Consider the following 21,789-nt stretch of genomic DNA (forward strand, 5'->3'; position numbering starts at 1 on the left):
ACGGAATCCCACAGGGCAGAGGTAGCCCTGGCCAACACACAGTGTTGAGCGCGCACAAAGCAGCGCTAGTGGAGGCAAAGATGTTACGCCCCCAGGAGTCCAACCACCTGCCCTCACGTGACAGAGGGAGCAACACCGAAGGGAAGGAAGGAAAGGCCAACCGCAGGACAGGGCCTTGGGTAGAAGGGTGAGAAGAAAGGCAGACTGGATCGTTCGGAGCAGGACGATGGTGATGGAGGAGCGGTTGAGGCACCGGATCTCCCGTAGCAGGACGCCCCCAGGTCCCCCAGAAGAGAGTTGTGGAGCGAAGCTTCGAATGGAAGCAGCAGCTCCCCTCCAACAGAGCTCTGGTGGAGAACCCCCAACAGATGGTCTGTAGGGATTGGGGTGACTGGGGCGCCAATGCGTAAAATACCAGCGGCTGTAGAAATGGCCCGGACAAAAGCCGCACCCGCCTGTAGGGCCTTGCTTGGAAGAGAGCAATTTGTCTGTGGGCGAAGGCTTCAAGCTAAGCCGCCCGTCCCCAAGTCCAGCTGGAGTAGGGAACGGCCAGGCGCTGTAGGATGGAAGGCCCATGGACGAGTGAGGGACCTGAGGGGTCTCTGGAGACGGCGGAGAAGCCTGCGAGGCAACCAGCGAGGTGCGGAAGACAGGGTCCAGAGTCAGTGGAGACTGCATAGAGCCCGCCCTGGAAGCAGCCAGGGAAAAAGCAACGATGCGGCGTCCAGTCTCCGGTGAAGAGGAGACAAGGAGATGACAAACCTCCGGAGACGAGTCAATGACTCGACGCCGGGACCGCGCCGTGGAGTCCGCTAGGGACACCTGCGTGTCCTTGATCTGCGCCGGAGTGGTCCCCAGAGGCGACGAGTTGACTTCCGCCACCAAGTGCTGCAGAGGAGAAAGGGGCAGGGTCGGAGCCGAAGCAGCTAATAAACGGCATCAAAAAGGCTCCGACGAGGCAGCCGCTTGCGTAGAGGGTTGAGCGGGACTGGGGAGGCGTCCCGGGTCTCGGCCTTCACCCGCGGTGCCACCAGGGCCGGGGAGGAAAGCCACCGGCGCCGGAAAGGCGTCGACTCGGTCTCCGGAAAGACAGCCGCCTGCCCAGAGGACCGAGAGGAACTCGAGGACGAACCGTGAGTCCCGGCGACCTCCTACGACACCACAGGGAACCCCACGGGGCTTTGCGGTGAGGCAGGGGTGCCGTGGTTTGAAGAGGGGAACCCCCTAGGGTCACACCTCGACAACACCACACCTCCAAGATCTGAAGCTGAACTCATCGGCGCCAGGACCGAAGCCGCCGGTGAGCACGCGGAAGGCCCCGCACATGCCGAGGGATCCGTTGGCGTCTCAGGAAGAGGAGGAGGGCCTAAAGAAGCCTGTAGAGCGGCAGCGTAGGGTTCCATTTGGGCCCTAGTCGCCCCAACGCCAGGAAAAGGCGGAGACTGGCGAGGGCGCGCATCCCAGGAAGAACCTACGTCCTCCGTTGAGCGAAGTCAAGGCCTCGGAGACAGACTGAGAGACTTACCAGTGGGTGAGCGACGCCGGTGAGGCCTTGGTGAGGGACGATGCCACAACCAGAATCGGCGGCTTTGGACCCTTCCGATGTAGGGGACGAGACTGATATTGAAAAGGGCCGAAAGCAATTTCATACGGCACTCCCGCCAGGACTTCAGTTTAAGATGCTGGCAAGCTTCGCAGTCCGTGGAATCATGGTGCTCGCCCAAACACCACATGCAAATAGAGTGAGGGTCCGTCGCCGACATCTGACGTGTACAAGAAGTACACGCCTTAAAACCAGAAGGCATTCACACACTGTTCTCAACGCAAGGTGTTAAAAGAAGGCCTAAAACAGGCCAAAGTATACAATCCGGATCCGCGTTGCACGCGGAAAAGAAGGCAACTGATGTCAGCACGTTGGGGTGGGACTTATGTGACCTCGCTGACGTCATGTACTCGGACGTCAGGGCGGAGTCACGTGGTGCCGTCTCCAGGCGCGCAGAGATACTGTGGCAAAAAAAATTCTGGATCCAGTCTCACGCCTGGGGATAATTCTACGTTAAGGAATCTGCGGCTAGTAGTCTCTATCGGACAAGTCATTATAAAGTACATGTACAATATTTTAAGGTATTGCATCTCCAGTAATTCTACTATAACCAAACCAAAGTATATATACAATTGCAATTTAAACTGTATTGTTACTGCAAAGTATAAATCACTTTCCCGTGCCAGGCTTGCTTGGTTCCAAGAAATAAATATAACTTAATAATATTTTTATACAAAGCAAATTGGTCTGAGTTCAGTCTTTGAGTGTGTGCAATTATTTGTTGATTGGGTGTGTACAACAAATGCTTAACACTACACTCTGATAAATCCTTACTGCAAAAAGTGGGGATGACCATGAAAGCAGATCCTACTTTCCTACAAAATGTATTTGTATTTTGAGATGAACAAAGGCTTTTTTGCCGTCTGTATTAACTTTTCATGTTAGAAATAAACCTTCATGGTTTGTACTTTGAATTTTCCTGATTGGATTTTCTTTTGTCTCTGGGTAAAATCTATCATGTTGTTTAGGGCTCCCGTCTCTGACTCACACATTGCCCAATCCATCAATCTTCCCCATTGAAGTAAAAAGCACAAAAATTACCAAATGATGTCCCTTCCGGAAATAGAAAAGGAAGTTCTGGATGAGAAGACAGCAACATCTACAGTAATTTCTAGAATAGCCTACATTTAGTTTTCTTAGTTTTAATGGTTATACACGTGTCAAACAAAAAAGTAGGCTTATGATCTGGGTTAAAAATATCATATTTATGATATTTTTAATTTAAAATAAATGGTACTGCACAATTGTGGAGCTAGAGGAACCAGTTGCGTTTTCATTTGTTGCATAAAGGGGCTGTTTGTGCCATAAATACCAACATTAACAGAATGCTCTGTTTGTTCCCTCTGTCTATTGGGTCTGTATGAATGTGATGCAGTCTGTGGATAAAAGGACATGGTGAGTAAGTTTCACCAGCAGGAACATCCATTTTCTAATTGCATCCCTTTGTTACCACAGGCGATCTCCCATGCAGACATGTCCACACCCATTACTACCACCCTCAACTCCCCCATGCATTTGATCTTTTGGTTATTAAAGCTAGTTAGGATTCTAAAGAGATCCCCGTACTTCCTTGACTTTCACGAATGCTTTATAGGGAGCGATTTCGACAATCCCACGGTGTTCTGCTCCTAAGAATTGGGGAAATCAATCCAAAAATCCAGTTCAACAAACCTGGAAATGTTCAGATCTTTTTTAAAGAGACTCCAGAAGGAAGGTCGTGCGATGGCACTGTTGCCCTCCGAAGAAGACTCCACAGCTAAGGGAGACAAGAGGCACAGATGTGGAACAAGAGTGGAACGGTATCATTTTATTACAGTGGCCTTTATACTCATGAAGAATAGGAGACGGGTAGGATGCTCCACCTTAGCTGTGGTCACTTAGCAAGATACTGGCTTGTTGTGTGGCCTATGCAGGGAGCATTTTGGAGTTGTGTGTGATGACTTGGATGGTGCTCTTATATCATGTGGATCCACAAAGCAACCCTGAATCTCCATGGCTGCACTGATCAGGTATATGAATTTTTGTAGCTGCAGTAGCCGGCTCTCTGAATCTTCAGGCTGAACTAAGACCTTTGTGGGAAAAGTCCTGTGCTATTGGATTCTTTCTTGAAGCCATTCAGTCATTAAGTATGCAGTGCAAAGGAAAAAGTTAACATGCTTTCTCACAGGGATAAGCGCCAGTTTGTCCATGCCAGCAAAGAAGACATTGATGCAGTGGAGCACACCTCTCCCGCAACGTCAGCCTCACTAGAATAATCTTGTTTGCTTGTGATGGGAGGAATCCCATTGCCACACCTTTTGGTCTGACAACAGTAGCAAACCGGAAGCACAGAGTACAGTTGTAGCCAGTCAATTAACTCGCCGGCTTCCGAGTTCCATTTAGCAACCTCTGGACCATACGTGTGAGAGGCCTCCAGTCACGCAGCATCACGTGCTTTGAGACTCAAGGAACAAAATGAACAAATCTGCCGAAATGTGGTGATTGAATTTGCAAGCAGAAGACATTTTTGTCCGGACTTGTGTACTTTTCGTATATATAGCCACAATCTCCTGACTGTGGGTCAGATATGGAAGCACTTATTTTGTGATTTACATTCTTAGGAGTGAAATGTAAAGTTCCCTTCTGGCATTACAGCGTTAAATGATCGACACCATCATTTCCATTGCAGTATTTTTAAAAGTAGTGTCTTGTTAAGTTTACATAATATAGCTTAACATTTAAAATGTATTGTGCTAACTTTGTTATGTTCCTTCACACTTCAAGAGAAGCATTACACATGGTCGTCGTACCGTACTGTGGAACTGACTTTACCTCCAACAGAGCCAATTTTTACGCCAAACCCGCCACGCCACCCCTCTTACAGGTCATCGCTAGAGTAGATGCCAGTCTTTCAGTTTAAAGGCTAAACATGTACACTTGTTTCGAAAATGAAATAAACACGAGGAAGGTAAAGTGTAGAATAAACTATTCTAGCCCAAAATAATTTATTATAAATTATACACTTTATTTTTTTTCACACAACGCTTTACAGTTATTTGCTGCTCTTATGAAGTAGGTTCCGCACATGTAAAAAGACAAATAACGTAACTCACTCACCAACTACTGAGAAGTCTAGATCTAAAATGTATAACAAAACGAACAAAAGCATTTTTTTTAAAAGTGATCTATATTCAAGTGTACAGTACATGGATAAAGTTTAAGATGATGCTTCCACGGAATTCAATCCTTCTTCCTTGGATGCCGAGTCCTGAAGAGTTCTTGGTGACTTAATAATCACCAAGCAGAAGATTCAGCTATCAGCCTGTTTTAATAGCCGCCCCCTCTAGATTCTATGTGCTGTGATAGACATTCAAGAAATGTCTAAGTGGATAAAAGAAGCCAAGCCTCATCCGACATTGCATCAGACCTCTTCATGCAGCTAACAAAGCAATGGTAGGACACTTAAGATGTGTCTACAACTCCCAAAGCCAATGAAGATCTCTTTCAGATTGAACCGGTTGCTGTCTGCAAGTAAGGGCGAAATCTTGGGTGCTTAACCAATTCAGACGCTATGCTTGATTTATAGTTATTTAATACATTTAAAAACTTTAAGCCAATGTGTTCTGCAGGAAAACTATAGGTATGAACAAGTCTGTACTTTGCATTCAAGCAGATAAGAACATTTCATAGTTTGGCACGGACAAACAAATTTGCTCATTTTCGGGAGGGCTTATTTTCCATGAGCAACACCAGTAATCGACTGCGAAGATACTTTATCTTGGTAGCATACGTCTCTTGGAACAAGGCAACAAGTTTTTGCCGGAGTTCTTTCAAAGGAGATGGACCATAGCAGTCTGGTATATTCAAGAGGGAGTGAAAGAAGTCCAACCAGATGTCTGTATGAGGAAGCCTAAAGCAAAATAGAAGATCAACTTTAGGATGAACTGCTCCAGATTGCCAACAAGAAAGCATAGCAATAGAAAAAGAAGTTAGTACTAAAATAGGCTGTGCTGCAGTTTGACGAACTCGAATTTTATTCCAAAACAGGAAAAGGAAAACTTGCTTACCTATTACTGTAGTTCCTGTGAATATTTCTCTCACTGCATATTACCAAGATTTGTGATTTAGATAAACAAGTTACTTACCTTTGGTAACACTGTTTCTGGTAGGGACTGTATACCCACAGGCTGCTCACCTTTTGAATATTTGCTCAGGCGTCAGACTGGATACAGAAACCTCTGAGCAGTATTGCTGTGCACCACCAGGTGGCCCTGTGTGGCTCCACACTAACACTGTTCCACTCTGGAAATGACATGCCTAGCCAATATAGACACCACTTGAAAGCAACTGAAGTTAGTGGGCGCAAGGCTGTTTGCGACCCCAGGCACAGAGCCCCAACAGAACATTGGCATCAACACAAGTATTTATTCCTAGACTTGGGATCTTACTGGAAAGAGTCAGATTCACAGAATGGGAAGAATAGGAGGGTTGGTTAGGAATCTGCTGTTAGGCTCTACCAGAAAAAGCATTACCAAAGGCAAGTTACTTTCTTGTGCTAGAGATTTCCAACTGCAGTTTCCTAAACTTTTAAATAGATACCAAAGCAATACCTATTCAGTGGTGGGTCTGTGAATTGACTTAAAACAAAAAGTCCTGTAGGACAGAGCAAGAGAAATGCACTTCTCAGTCAACCTGTTTATCCAGACCCTAGTATTTGGTGAACATATGGAGGGATGCCCAGGTAGATGCCTAACAGATGTCCAGGACAGGAACCCCATATGCCAATCTAGTGCAGGCAACCTTGGCTCTGGTGGAATGAGCTCTTAACCTTCTGGGGGCTGCTTCTTGGCCATTGCAGAGCATAGCTTGATTCAGCGAAACGGTCCTGTTTGGGGCATGTATGGCTGTAGATACACATGCTGTGTATACTCCTGCCATCTAGTGTTGGGCTCGGATGTGTGCAAGTTGTTTATTTTCGAAGAAGTCTTCTGAGTCACGAGGTAGAGTGACTCCCCTTGGTGATAATGTGCATGGGCATCGACTCCACTGTTAGATTGTTTTCTTTCCGCCGTCTGGTTTGGATGTGTGCTCCTGTTCAACACCATTGCAGTGCTCTTTTCGGTTCACACAGTACCTTTCCTCCATCAGTATTGCACTTTGATCGCGTTCCACTTCTTTCCTGTGCGAGTTGATGTTGTAATACTTGAATCAAGTCGGATCTACCGCGGCTCTCCTGGGCCTTGCCCCTTGGGGCCTACTCCAGTCTGTCGCATCTCTCCACCATGCCTCGATGGTGATGGAACAAACACCCTTTTGGAATTGTCCTTGCTGCCACATTAAATACTCTCAGACCGATCTACATCAGAGCTGCAATTTGTCTCTTACACTCTTGGCGACCGTCGTGCCTGCCATCTCGCTCTATTGCAGAGGAGAGAAGAAGATATACCAAACCTTTTCGGTCCCGGTGGCATAGAGGGGGGAGGGGGTGGGAGGCACACCACCCACAGCAATCAGCTGCAGATGGAGTACCTTCCACCTACTCAGCAGTCCGAGTATGGCACCCTCTTCCCCTCTACACTATCCCGAGTCGCCTTCTGCTAAAAAGCATGTAGCCCCTCTGGACCATCAGAGACAGGCTTTCGGGCTACCACTGCCTTCGGGCCATGGTCGACACTGAGCAACTGCTTCGAATGCCCCACCCAGCAACAGCTTGGCTCCGAAGAAAGCTTCCAAACCAGGCGCTTTGGCACCGAGTCGACCCTCGGCATTGACTTCATTCGCTTCGGCACCAAGCGAACTATTGACGCCAAATTAAAATACATTTTCGGAACCCAAGACATCAGCGTTGACCTCCAAGTCCGACACCCGTTGAACCCATCCTCCATAAGTGTGGATTGGCAGCTACAGTCCCCACTCTCTGCAGTGTTGGAACACCAACAGCCTGTTGCAGGGGTGGCCTTTTCTTGACCTTGTTCCGCAGACCATTGCTACAACAGACGCATCACTCTCAGGGTGGGGCACACACTTGCAGGATCTAACTGTGCAGGGTCTTTGGGAGATCAAATAACAGGATCTCCACATGAACTACATGGAACTTTTAGCTGTTCACTTAGCATTGAAAGCCTTCATGCCTCACTCGATAGGCAAGGTTGTCGTTGTCAGACAGACAACATGACAGCCACATACTACCTTCAGAAACCAGGGAGGGGGATACACGCTCTCCATAGTTCTCCGTTATCTCAGATCATTTGGCTATAAGTCACAATAGTCAACTGTTTGTGGAATACCTTCCGGGGATGGACAACAATTTTGCTGACCACCTCAGCAGGATGCGGCAACAAGTCCACAAAATGGAACCCACCCACAAGTCCTCCTCTATTACTTTCACAAATGGGGGCTCCCTCATAGATTTGTTTGCAACCGCAGACAACGCAAAATGGCCAAACCTTGCCTCCAGTTCCCACACACAGAGTCCAGAGTAAATGCACCATGGATGATTTGGTCAGGAATACTTGCCTACGCTTTTCCTCCTCTCCCTCCATTTGTTTCAGAGGCTTCGGCAAACTTCCCTCATGCTCATCTTGGTAGCTCCCATATAGGCTCGCCAGCCAAGGTTCACAACTTTGCTTGACATCTCTCTGGTTCGGCAGAAGGCGATCCCAAACATGCTGGACTTTCTCACACAGAAGAATAGAGAAATCGGGCACCAAGATCCCTGGACCCTCAACTTTACGATCTGCCTCCTGAGGTCATAGAATTTGGATACCGTAATCCTCCACTTCAGTGAATGAGCATTCTCAAGGAAGCCCGCAGACTTACCACCCATGCCTGCTACACAGCCAAATGGAAAAGGTTTGTCTTCTGCTGTCACTCAAAACAAATTGACCCTTTCAAAATTAAATAACAAAGTATTTTTTGTTACTTGCTTCACTTACAAATTTCTGGGCTAGCTTTTACCTTTATATGCTGTAGCTGCCTATCTTTAAAATAGAGAACACATTTCTCTTTTCAAAATACCAGTTATTAAAGCCTTCATGGAAGTTCTCAAAAGAGTGATTTCTCCCTGGGTTCCATCAGGAACCTCATGGAATTTAAAATGTTTACTTACATGCCCCATGGACCTTCCATTTGCGCCCCTTCATGCTTTCCCCCTTTAATTTCTATCTTGGAAGGTTGCATTTCAAATTGCCATTACCTCTTTCAGGCGTGTCAGTGAGCTACAAGCATTAACCCTGGAAGAACCTTTCTTTCAAATACACAGGGACAGGGTTGTCATCGGCCCCAACCCCAAATTTCTACCAAAGGAACAGTCTCAATTCTATCTTAATCAGTCAATCGACATACCTGTTTTTTTGACCCCACAACCAGACTCAGTTGCGGAACAGGCTCTCCAAACTGTGGATGTAAAGCGAATCCTCATGTACAACATTGATAGGACTAGGACTTTAGAAAAACAAATATTTGTAGCTTTCGCCCAACCTCATAAAGGGAAGGCTATATCCAAATCAGGCATTGCCAGATGGAGAGGTAAATGCATTTAAACAGGTTATGCTAAAGCCTAAAGGGTTCTACTTACTCCTCCTGGAGCACGCTCTACTTGAAAGCATGGGAACATCTCAGAAGTGGATATATGCGAACCAGCTACCTGGGATACACCACACACTTACACAAAACACTACTATCGTATGTTCTAGCACACCAACAAGCTAATGCTGGTCAGGCAGTTCTTTGTACACTTTCCAAACCACTGCAAGATCCCGGGCTAGCCACCACTTTTAGGGAGGACTGCTTTACAGTCTCTGAATAGCATGTGTATCTACAACCACACATGCTTCGAACGTAAAGAACATGTTAATTACCTTCAGTAAAGCTTTTTCTGGTAGATACCGTATCTGCCTGTGGATTCCTCACCTTTTGAATTACTCTTGCGCCAGTATTTCACAGAAACTTTATCATAACTCTCCCACGTCGATGAGGACAACACAATACCACGTCTCTGCACGCGACTCCGTATGACATCACCGGAGCCATAAGAAGACCTTGTTGGCATGCTGACATCAGTTCCACCCATTGTTTCCATGCCTTCAAGGCTAGCGGGTGGACTGACAACATATTGCAAGTATACAATATATACACAGTATATAAATGAAAGAAGAAGGAAAAACAGGAAAATCTAAAGCCAAGACATTTCCTAACAACAAGCATCATAGCAATGCAAATTAAATAGAAATAGAAGAATGTCAAGCACAAAAACCTTTCCACTATACGTAGGTAGACAACAGGGAAGAGGACTCCACAGGCAGATACTTTATCCACCAGAAAAAGCGTTACTGACGTTAAGTAACTTGCTCTTCTGATAGATACACCTGCCTGTGGATTCCTCACCTTTTGAATTGAATCCCAAAGCAGTCTCTCTCCCGGCAGAGGGTGTCCATCTACTCATACCAAAAAGTCCTGCAGTACAGAACATGCATAATGGCCGTCCCTCCTCACCTCCGAATCCAAGCAATAATATTTTGCGAAAGTGTGAAGGAAGGCCCATGTTGCCACCATGCAGATGTCTAACACAAGGGACACCTCTACCCAAAGCTGAAGTTGAAGACTTTGCTCAAGTAGAATGATTTCTAATACCTCCAGGGGACTCCTTGGCCAAGGCGTAGCATATCTTGATGCACAAGATGATTCACATGGAAAGCGTTCTCTTGTGGACAGCTTTGCCCTTCATTCGTCCCATGTAACCAACGAAAAGCTGGTCGTCCAGCCTCAAGTTCTTGGTTCTGTCCAAATAGAAGCGGACCGTCCTTCTGGGGTCCAGGCGATGAAGTCTCTCCTCCTACTTGGAAGGGTGAGGGGGAGAATAGAAAGTAGGTAAGGTGACGGACTGTCCTAGATGAAAATGAGTAACCACCTTAGACAGGAAAGCAGCTCTGGTCCGAAGAACCACCTAGTCTGCATGGATGATTGTAAAAGGAGGCTTAAAACTAGGAGGCAGAAGCTCACTTACCCTCCCGGCAGAGGTAATAGCATTAAGAAAAACAGTCTTGAATGTAAGAAGCCTCAATGGACAACTATGAAGAGGATCCCATCAGGAAAGTGAGAACCAGATTTAAGTCTCACTGAGGCATAATAAAGGGAGTGGGAGGAAATCTATTAGTGAGGCCCTTAATGAACCTCATAACTATAGGAGACTTAAACAGCGAAGACTGGTCTGGCAAACAAAGAAAGGCTGATAAAGCTGACAAGTAACCCTTAACAGTTGCCACAGCACAACCTTGCTGGGCCAAGGAAAGTGAAAAGCTAAGTACATCAGACAAATGGGCCTTCAAGGGATCAATCGTGCTCTCTCCATACCACTTCACAAATCTGGCCCATCTACAGGAATAAACTGATTTGGAGGAGTGTCTCCTGGCCGATAAAGTAACGTCCACCACATCCGGTGGGAGAGAGAAAGAACTCAGGTTGCCCCGTTCAATCTCCACTCCAGGCATGAAGGTGCAGGCTCTGGAGGTGGGGGTGTAGAACCTGCCCCGCAACTGCAAGAGGAGGGTGCGATGAGAGAATGAAGAAGGTCTGTGTATCACACCCTTCTTGACCAATCCGGGGTGATCAAAATGACTTGGACCCGGTCTTGGTGAATCTTCCGAGGAACCCAAGGTATGGGAGGGAACACAAAGAAGCAGTGAGCCCCAATCTAACTGAAACGAGCCCCCAACGCTCCCCGCATCAGATACTGGAGACTGCAGAACTACAGGCAGTGCGTTCTTGTGAGTGGCAAACAGGTCCAACCAAGGAAATCCCCACATCTCAATGTGATGGACCACCCCTTGATGACGATGCCACTCGTGATTGTCCGCACGCACATTCAGTACCCTGGCCAGATGATTTGCAACTACACAAATCTGGTGGTCCTGAGCCCAGGACCAGGGTCGCAGACCCTACTCCTCCCCGTTTGTTGATGTACCACATTGCGGTGGTGTTGTCTGTTAGGACCAGAACTGACTGACCACAACGGGAGGGAAGAAAGGCTTTGAGAGCCAAACATGTCGTCCGCAATCCCAGAAGATTGATGAGAAGCAATCTATCCCCTGGGAGACCAAAAACCCTTGATCTACAGATCCCCCAGAGGAGCATCCCACCCTAGAGTGGCGGCATCTGTTATCACTGTGACCACCGGAGAAGGAGGTTGAAACTGCTTCCCTTGAGACAGGTTGCCTGAAACACTCCACTATAACAGATCTACTGCAGTGTCTCTGGAGATTCTGACCACCTCCCTGAGATTACCGTTGTGTTAAAACCACTGCCTGTGGAGGCACCACTGGAGGGCCCTTATACGCCAGCATGCATGGTTGACAAACTATATGCAGGAAGCGAACAGACCGAGCAGGAGAAAGTCCTTCAGGACTGAAACTTCTGCTCCTTCTTGAAACAACGGAATCATAGCCTGGATGTCTAGAATCCTCTGAGGAGCGGAAAGGTACGATTCACAGTAGTGTCCAGTACTGCGCCTATGAACAGGTTGCACTGAGAGGGCACCAGGTGAGATTTGGGTACATTTATCGCAAAACCCAAGTCGAACAACAGCCGAGCCGTTATTTGCAGATAATGCAGCACCAACTCTGGAGACTTCCCCTTGAGCAGCCAGTCATCTATATAGGGGAATACCGGAATCCTCAACCTTCTGAGATGAGCTGCAACCACCGCCATCACCTTTGTGAAGACTCGCGGTGCAGAAGTAAGTCTTAACGGAAGGACCGCAAATTGGTAGTTTTGGGATCCCACCATAAAACGGAGATACGTCTTATGTGACTTCAGAATGGGATTGTGGAAATACGCATCCGGCAAATCGAATAACACCATCCAGTCTTCCTGCTGCAGCACCAGAAGAACCTGAGCTAGGGTCAACATCTTGAACTTCTCTTGCTCGAGGTAAAAATTCAAGATCCTGAGGACCAGGATCGGTCTCAAACGCCACTCCTTTTTAAGGATCAGGAAATATTGGGAGTAACACCCCTGACCCACTTTCCTGCTCAGGAACCACCTCTATCGCACCTTTCTGAAGCAAGGCCAGGACCTTCTGCTGAAGGAGTTGGAGATGGTACTCCAAACACCAGCCCTGGCGAGGAGGGTAAGGAGGGGGAAACTCCTGGAAAGGTAGGGCGTACCCATTTTCTACGGGATTCAAACCCCAAAGATCTGACGTAACAGATTTCCAATTTTGTAGACTCTTACGGGACCAACATGCTCCAAGATGGGGATGTAGAGCTGCTTCCATGTGGAACCAGTGGGAGGGGAGGAGGAGAGAGGAGTTGGAGGACTGTTGCCAGGTGGCTCCCGCAGACTATCTCTTCCCTTCTCTCTACACGACTTGCACAGGAGGTTCTGCTGCTGACTGCCTTGAAAGAAAGACACCTTTCCAAATCTACAAAACCATCTGCAACCATACCCCCTAGGCTGAGACTGAAGGCCTAAGGACCTCGCAGTAGCCCTGCTATCCTTGAAGCGTTGCAGAGCAGAATATGCCTTTGTCCCAAAGAGCCTGGATCCATCAAAAGGCAGATAAAGCAGAGAAGCTTGCACATCCAGAGAAAACCCCGAAGATCCCAACCAGTCGGGTCTCCTGATAGCCACTGAAGAGCTCAAGAGCTCATCAGCCATATCTGGACCCGACTGAATCACTTGATGGGCTACAGCCCGAGTATCAGCCAACACTTCCAAATGTGACCTCGTACATCATCAGGCAGTTTAAGAGCCACCTCCTTGGTTGAGTCTATCAAAGCGTGGGTATATTTTCCCAACAAGCATGTGGCGTTAATAGATTTTAAGGCCATGCTTGCTGATGAGAACACCTTTTTGATTGCTCCAGCTTTTTGGAGTCCCTATCCCCCGCGGTGGTAGGGAAGGATCCGGACGACTATTTGGATGCACATAAAGCTTGAACCACCAAGCTCTCTGGAGAAGGGTGGGAGGTTAGAAAAGCAAGATCCCCCAGAGCAAGCTTATAGCTTCTTGCCACTTTTCTTGAAACCGCTGGAGCAAACAAAGGCTTCTGCCACACTTTCAGACTCGGTTCCATTAACGCCTCATCTAATGGCAGTAAAGCCTCAACCACTGAAAACTGAGGGTGCAAAACTTCAGTCAGAATATCAGACCTGACCTAAGCTGTGGGCAATTGCAGATCCGACAGGTTAGCAGCCTTCCTGATGACGGTATGATAAAGAGCCACGTCCTAAGAAGGCACTGTCTTTGGGGAAGAAAGCTCCTACTCCAGGGAAGTGTCCAAACCACTAGCGTCCTCAAGACATTCAAAGTCATCCACAGTGTCAATTATTTACCCCTCTTCAGCTTGTTCATGCTGTCCCTCGTACTCCTCTTCTTCCAAGAGCCTCTGGGCCTCCATCCTGGAGTGCAACTTAAGAATTGGCATTGGTTGCGCCGGGCGAGGCAACATCGGTGCCGAAGCAGGAGTGAGGGGTTTAACTCACTTGCACGTCATGACCCGATGAAGTCGTAAACAGTGAAATCACCACTTAAACAGGCAAACATGCATTTAAACAAGATTTTTTATGGACATCTAATTTCTGGATATAATTTCCGGATCACTAGGTACAGAGAGGCACCATATGTTCAATTCTAAGAACTCTGAATTAACACTCTGATTCTAACATACGTGTTTGTGCACGCAAATAGGCACGAGTTATGCATGCCAACGGTCTATCTCACGCCTTGCGTGTTTTAAACATCATGTCATCTTGTGTAAATGCATGTTTGCCTGTTTAAGTGGTGATTTCACTGTTTACGACCTCATCGGGTCATGCCGTACAAGTGAGGTAAACCCGTTGCTTCGGGATTACAACTGTTTGTCGGAAATTCACTTAACCCGTAAATGCATGTATCACGGTTCCTTATGTGACCTCGCTTAGAAATCAGATTAAATGCATGGCACCACTGTTGTCGGGTACTTTTGACTGCATATTTATTTCAGTTTGCCGTTTCCCAGTTCACTATACCGTGCGGCAGCTCACTCTGTTGTAGCCATGTATATTTTCACTTGCCTGATTTTCAGGCATGCACCCTGCTTTTAGGCACATGTTGTTCGGTACTATTTAGGCTCTTGCCGACCTTGTTCGATTTTGTACACTGGGTTTAGGATGGCTTACACTGATGCACCTTCATACGTACAGGTACTATTTTTTGTCACAGTTATTGGCTACCACAACCTGGGTGGTTAGTTACCAGGGATCATTGTTAGGATGGTGTCCTCATGATAGTTTAGTTTTTTTAAGAACTATCCCCCTGAAGAAGGGCTGGTTGTCCGAAATGCATCGGGAGAGATTGCTATATATAGTATCATTTTCTGATGTATCATCACTGACTTTAAGTGACAATGTGAAAAGATATCCTATGAAGATGAGGAATAAATAAGCATCATATAAAAGTTTGGAACAGTTTTTGTGTTATGGTGGAGTTTGATATTCAAACAACCCCGTGAGTGGGTTTTCTCGCTGTGCCCAGGGGGACGGACCCTACCCAGGGAATGCTACTTGGACTTGATTCTCACACTCCGTAATCAGAGAGTGATGTACATTTAATTATTGTTAACTATATTTAAAGCACTCCAGGGCACAGTCCGCTCTCTCTCAAACAAATCAGGAGCCATCAAACGACATGCCCAAATGGCTGGCTTGGAAGTCTACCAAAAAAACAGTGGACTGCATCCATGCCTGCCTACAAATGGCCACATTTGTGCCAAAAGCCCTGCTGGAGAATTCTGCAGTTTCCAGTCAACAGCAGATGATGAACTTGGCTGCATCATAACAATCTTGCATGGCCTGGGAATGTATGGCCCAGAGCTTCTACCAGGACCATAGGCAATATATTGGCCATGGAATCAGTGTAGCAGCCTATGAAGCAGCTGGCATTCACTGAGTGAAAGCAAAATCTGTTGAGGAAAAAATCCCACTTACTAAAAGTCTGTCCTCTGATTCTCTGTCAGGAGTTGTGGGAAATGAGTTTGGGTATACTCTGCTAGCCGAAGCCTGCACTACAAAGCTCTCCACAGTGGAGTGCTCCATGAGGAAAGCTGGCGTGGTCAGAGCAGGGTTTTGGCATCTGGTGACACAGGTGGGCCTGAGCAGGGTTGAACCCTGGTACCTAGGAGCATATCAGTAAGAGCCCCATTGAATGGGCAAGTGACTCAGATGTCGACTGGCCAGGGTGTAACACCTCTGTAGGAACAGTGGTTTTAACTCAGAGTGAGAACTGGGGGATCAAGAACATCTGTCAGTCCTCCACATAACCATAACAAAGGAACTGTCTTCTGCGACAGGCTCTGGGGTAACTAGTTCAGTGCCCGAGGAAGCATCCAGACCACCAGCATATTGAAGGTCTTTGTACAAGTTGTCCTCTTGTGAAGACTGGGTAATCTCATCCCCAGCATCATAGCCTTAATTATTTGAGTATGGACAGGAGCCCTTACAGAATGTAGAGGCACTGTATTGGCATCAGAAGGGTGGTAAAGAGAATGTGCCTCAGATGAAGGAGTTTGCAGTCTTGGTCTGTATGGTGCTGTCAGACAGCACTATGGGTTAGCCACTGACATCCTGAGTTCATGGCGCAGGCATCACTGGATCGTGTTCTGGCACGGGTTGTGATGCTGGGGAGGGAGTTGGTACTGAAATTAGCTGATCCAGAGAGCCCAACTGGTGCCAAGGGAGTACCCATCGGCAAAAGCCCAATTGGGCTCGCTGGCACATGCCATGGGAGCCGGTAACGTGACAAAAAACTGCAGCATGGCCCCAGAAATTCTGGCTGACACAGAACTAGGGTCAGAATTGGCTCTGATGTAGACAGACGCCAGTCGAGTGACCTGGAGGCATGAGGACGTCCTCATGCCTTTTCGGGAGATCGACAGTAGCAGGATGGGGCAGAGTCCTGCTTGGACTTTTTGACCTTCGTGGATTTGCTTGAGTACTTAGATTTTTTAGACAACCTGTCATGGGTGTGACCTCAGGAGCAAGACCAGAGGGCCTACTTTTAGACCTCAACCAAATCAGATGCAGAGTCTTGTGGTGCCTTGCCACAAATCTTTGCTTCCCGGTCTCAAACGGCCTTGGGGTGCCTCGCCACAAATCTTTGCTTCCCAGGCTCGAACGGCCTTCGGGTGCACCAAGGTGGTGCCTCGCCACAAATCTTTGCTTCCCGGTCTCGAACGGCCTTGGGGGGCATCAAGGCACAATGACAGCAGGCCTTCAAATCGTGGTTCCACCAGAGGCAAACCCCACGGGGGTCAGACACAGACATTTGTTTTGCAGATTCCTCACAAGGTTTAAAACCTGTATATTTGGAAAGAAACATTTCCGTTGCACTCTGTAGAATGTATTCACAATTACATGTACAGAGTCTGTTGGTGCTGAAAGAAAGGAACTGATGTTAACGTGCATAAGTGGTGCTTATATAGGTCGGCGCACATCGAATCCGGAAAGGAACCTTGAGCAGTGAGTGTCATATGGCGGTGCGCAGGGGTACAGTTAAAGATTCTTACGTCTGGCGAGTATTCAAATGCGAAGGAATTTGCAGTTAGAAGTAGAGAGCCCAAACCTTTGAGGAAGGTAATCTCAGAAACCACAGCACCAATCACAACACCCAATACAGCGTTGGAAAGGGCAGTTGCAGCAGAAGGACATAGGCTATGCAGACCGCCACCATATACATTTAAAAGGTGAAAGAACCGTGCCAGCAAAGTAGTCCCTTGTGGGCGTGTCGGCGCTGTGCTGTGGGCGTGACAAACGCTGGGGGCGTGTCGTACGTTCCGCCCTTCATGCCATGTCTCATATCGTGTGCTAATCCCACCCTGCTCCCTTTAAATACCCCTGCACCTCATAATCATAACCCACCATTACTCCTTAAAATACACCAACACCCTTAAACACTAACCCATCTTAACCCTATAAATATAGCCTGTACCCCAAAACCCAAACCTATCCCTAAACCCTAAAAATACCCCTGTACCCCAAAATCCAAACCTAGCCCTGAACCCTATAAATACCCATGTACCTTAAAACCCAAACCTACCCCTGAACCCTAAAAATACCCCTGTACCCCTAAACCTAGCCCTGAACCCTAAAATACCACTGTATCCCAAAACCCAAACCTAGCCCTGAACCCTAAAATACCACTGTATCCCAAAACCCAAACCTAGCCCTGAACCCTAAAATACCACTGTATCCCAAAACCCAAACCTAGCCCTGAACCCTAAAATACCCCTGTACCCCAAAACCCAAACCTAGCCCTGAACCCTAAAATACCCCTGTACCCCAAAACCCAAACCTAGCCCTGAACCCTAAAATACCCCTGTACCCCCAAACCTAGCCCTAAACCCTTAAAATACCCCCTGTACCCCCAAACCTACCCCTGTACCCCCAAACCTATCCCTAAACCCTAAAAATACCCCTGTACCCCAAAATCCAAACCTAGCCCTGAACCCTATAAATACCCATGTACCTTAAAACCCAAACCTACCCCTGAACCCTAAAATACCCCTGTACCCCAAAACCCAAACCTAGCCCTGAACCCTAAAAATACCCCTGTACCCCAAAACCCAAACCTAGCCCTGAACCCTAAAAATACCGCTATACCCCAAAACCCAGACCTAGCCTTGAACCCTAAAAATACCCCTGTACCCCAAAACCCAGACCTAGCCCTGAACCCTAAAAATACCCCTGTATCCCAAAACCCAAACCTACCCCTGTACCCCAAACCTAGCCCTGAACCCTAAAAATACCCCTATACCCCAAAACCCAAACATAGCCCTGAACCCTAAAAATACCCCTGTAGCCCAAACCCATACCTATCCCTAAAACTACCCCTGTACCCCATAACCCAAAACTATATCTGAACCCTTAAAATACCCAAACATCCCAAAACATATACCTCAGTACCCCAAAACATATACCCCTATACCCATACTTACCTTATCCAAACATTTTTAAAAAAACATGCTTTTACCATTCATGCATTGACAACGAATTTCGTTGTAAATGTATGCGTGGTAAAAGCATATAAAATGTAATGCCATGCGTTAGAATGGCATTGCGGAGTCATGGTACTTTCGTAATGAAAGTATGCGGAGTGATGGTATGCGGAAAGAAAGTTGCGGAATAATGGGTGTTTACCCTCCCCCGGTAAGTACATTGGTGGCACGGCGGCCCACATCTCCAGCAACACACTCATATTTTTTTCACCACCCATTTGAAAAATGCACAGGTCTCGCTTATTGGATGGCCAGCACCGACATACACTTTTAGACACACCTCCCGCCACAAGTTCTAGAATTGCGAACTTTAGAGCTGGGGAGCTACGTTCGAATCTCGGCATCAGCTCAACATCCTGTGATTCCAGGCAAATCGCTTTGTCTCCCCGTGCTTACCACAAATGAATGGGGAAACATCATTTTCAACGAAGGCTTTTCTACGCGTGACGTTTACTACGAGGCACTTACCTCGCAAACGTCTTTTCCACGCGTATGCCTTCAACGACAGTCTTTACCACGCATATACGTTCTGGCTAGGGGGAGGCGTGGAATTCCTTCCAGTCGTTCAGCGTGGGATTGGGGGGTTGGCGGGGGTCGGCTGGGGGAGGGGCTGGGGGGGCCTGGGGGGGTCTCCCCCCCAAAAATAAACAAAGGAGCGGGTTAATTAAATTTAAAAAAAACGCACTTCAGTACCACCGAGGTAAAAGGAAAGTGCCTCCCCCAAAGACGTGCCGTTACGTCAAAATAGTAGTCCTTTTTTAATTTTGGCAGACGTGTTTTGACGCTTGTTTCGATGGTGGATGGAAGTACGGGCTGCTCGTGAAAGACGGGAAGGTGTCAGGTAAGAAAATATTCTTTATTATTTGTGTTTAAACGAAGGTTAAAATGCGTGGTATAATCCTTCGTTGCAAATTCCAGCGTGGTAAAGCCACTTGCGAACTAAAATTCGCGTGGTATTGCCATGCGTGGAACTTGTATTCGTGGTAACATCATATATTCAAATGAATGTGTTCTTCTGTAATGTAAATTGTGCCCATGCCATGTTGTCGAGTTCGCGCTATATAATATTGCAAGGAAAAATAAAGTAGGGAAACTCGAGTTCACACACTACTGAACGCGCACTCCTAAGTGCATCAGCAGTGCACTGTGAATCGGAGCGTTTCACAGGCATGTCACAGATAAATGCTATCAAAACGAAATCCTACAAAACAATATACTACTGGCCGGCAGCAATTCATACCCGGACAACGTCGGGATGGGCTGCTAGTCCTCTATAAAGATACTATACATTTCTACACGAATGCAATTAAGTTCCAGAAGGATTTCCCTCTATTTTTGCCAACCTCCGGTCTTTGCTGTTTCTTCCGAAAGTGAACCACCCTTTTTATAGAGAGAAAAATGGTAAATAAGTATTTTTGAGGACCATTGCTCAATTTCATTAACTTGATGTGTATTTGATAAGGCTGAGAAAACGAGGCCATATTAAATGGAACTTAATTAAACCAAGCTAAATACGTCAACAATGCTTATTTTGAATGATTTTCCTCTCTAAAAAGTATGGCTCACTTACAGAAGAAATCAGCAAAGACGGGAAGTTAGATTCGACAACAGATTGATGTCCCAGATGGGTTACCAGAGGGCTACAGCAAAATGCAAAATCCAGACAGCTTTCCTGAAACTATTGTAATATAATCTGCAACTGTTTGCAGATGAGGCAAGCGAGGCACAGAGAAACAGCCATTGGTCCAAGATCACACAAGTCTGAAGGCGTGAATGAATCCAGGATTATAACAAGTATTGGCAGCACTGTCAGCCACTTTGCCAGTAGGACACACCTTGTCTTTGGAGAGAGAAATAATTCCATACCTGCATAACTATACAAGTACAGTAGCATTAAAACATTTCAAACAAAGCTCGATTACATCATTTATGGTTTACAGATAAAATACTCACCTTCTAAAACTACAATCAGGTTTCCAAACTCCGTTCTCATTTTTCACTTTCATGTAGGTACCAAACAGCATGCAGTATACAGTGCCAGCAACGCCGAAGTAATCCGTCTAAACCAAAATAACAAAAATGAATGTACATTGATCCTAGTGCATGTTTAAATCTACGAGTGCCTTCAATTACCAACTCACTGGAAGATCAAAAACTCCATGTACACTGTCAGATAATTAAACATTAAAACCACGTACATCCAGAAAGCCACAGTACACTTCCAATCACAATGAAAAGCGCTGATGAACCGGGCAAGCGAACCTCAATTTATTTATTTATAAAGTTGTATATAGGATTGAATACTTAGGAGTCGATTCTGGGATGAATACGTGGACCACAGTCCAAACCGCAGAAGATGGTGATTACTCGATTAAAACATGTTATGTTAAGAATGTGTTCATATCTGTATCGTTCAAATTCCTATATCATGTCCATTAGCCGGCCATCTAAAATGTGGGAGGTGGAGAGCAAAACCTATTCAGGCTTCTATGGGACTAATGAAATTCTTAGAAAATTCTCTTAGTATTGCAGAATAAAAATTAAAGGGCTGCAGACATGCCTATGCTCCAGCCTGCTGTTTTCTTTAGCAAATTACATATAAGTCTTGCAAATTAAAATATGTGCCCCCTCCCAGGTTGTAGCTACTCAGGGCTACACAGCCCTGGGGAAACTGGTTTGACAACGGGGTTCGCCCTCACGGTTCCCCATGCCAAGTTCTCTGCCTAAACAACGGAGCAGCCCTCCACCTGGTGTTGCAAATCTGTACCTCAAAGGCGGCTTCTCCTTTGCCTTTTGGGGTTAACAGCTATGTGGCTCTCTGTATGAGTAAGGTAACACCTCCCTGGCCTGCAGTCTCTCACTGTTCTCCTTCCTGAGAGTTGTTGGCATATCTGTCCAGGAGGGCAGAAAGGTGTCCAGTGGAATAAGCTCCATGTGTGCCCAGGAAGGCACAGGAGTTTTAAAGGCAACAAAGAGGCAGCCTTGCCAAAGCTGCACACTGTAAAAGGTTACATTAATTTTGACTGAAGATACAAATCGAGCTTTATGTAACAAGTTGGTTGCTACCTTGGAGTGCCCACTTTGGTTGCATCCAGGAGTTAGCACAGTTGAGGGATCAGCGTGTAACCGTGAACTCATCAATTGGGCAACCATGCCTATCCACAGTAAAAATGGTAGT

General features: G+C 46.7%; 1 protein-coding gene across 1 annotated transcript in view; it reads right to left on the reverse strand.

Annotated features, from left to right (window-relative positions):
• Window positions 1-4,586: 4,586 nt before the first annotated feature.
• Window positions 4,587-21,789, reverse strand: part of BUB1 (BUB1 mitotic checkpoint serine/threonine kinase) — an 851,273-nt gene continuing 834,070 nt past the window's right edge. Inside the window, exons 31-32 of the mRNA XM_078648762.1 lie at window positions 20,565-20,671; window positions 4,587-5,492 (exon numbers count right to left, since the gene is read on the reverse strand). Coding sequence (XP_078504888.1) covers window positions 5,297-5,492; window positions 20,565-20,671 — 303 coding nt within the window. The 3' untranslated portion in view covers window positions 4,587-5,296. The remainder of the gene's footprint in view (window positions 5,493-20,564; window positions 20,672-21,789) is intronic.

Source organism: Lissotriton helveticus, chromosome 6 (genome assembly GCF_964261635.1).
Source record: "Lissotriton helveticus chromosome 6, aLisHel1.1, whole genome shotgun sequence".
Classification (NCBI taxonomy): Eukaryota; Metazoa; Chordata; class Amphibia; order Caudata; family Salamandridae; genus Lissotriton; species Lissotriton helveticus.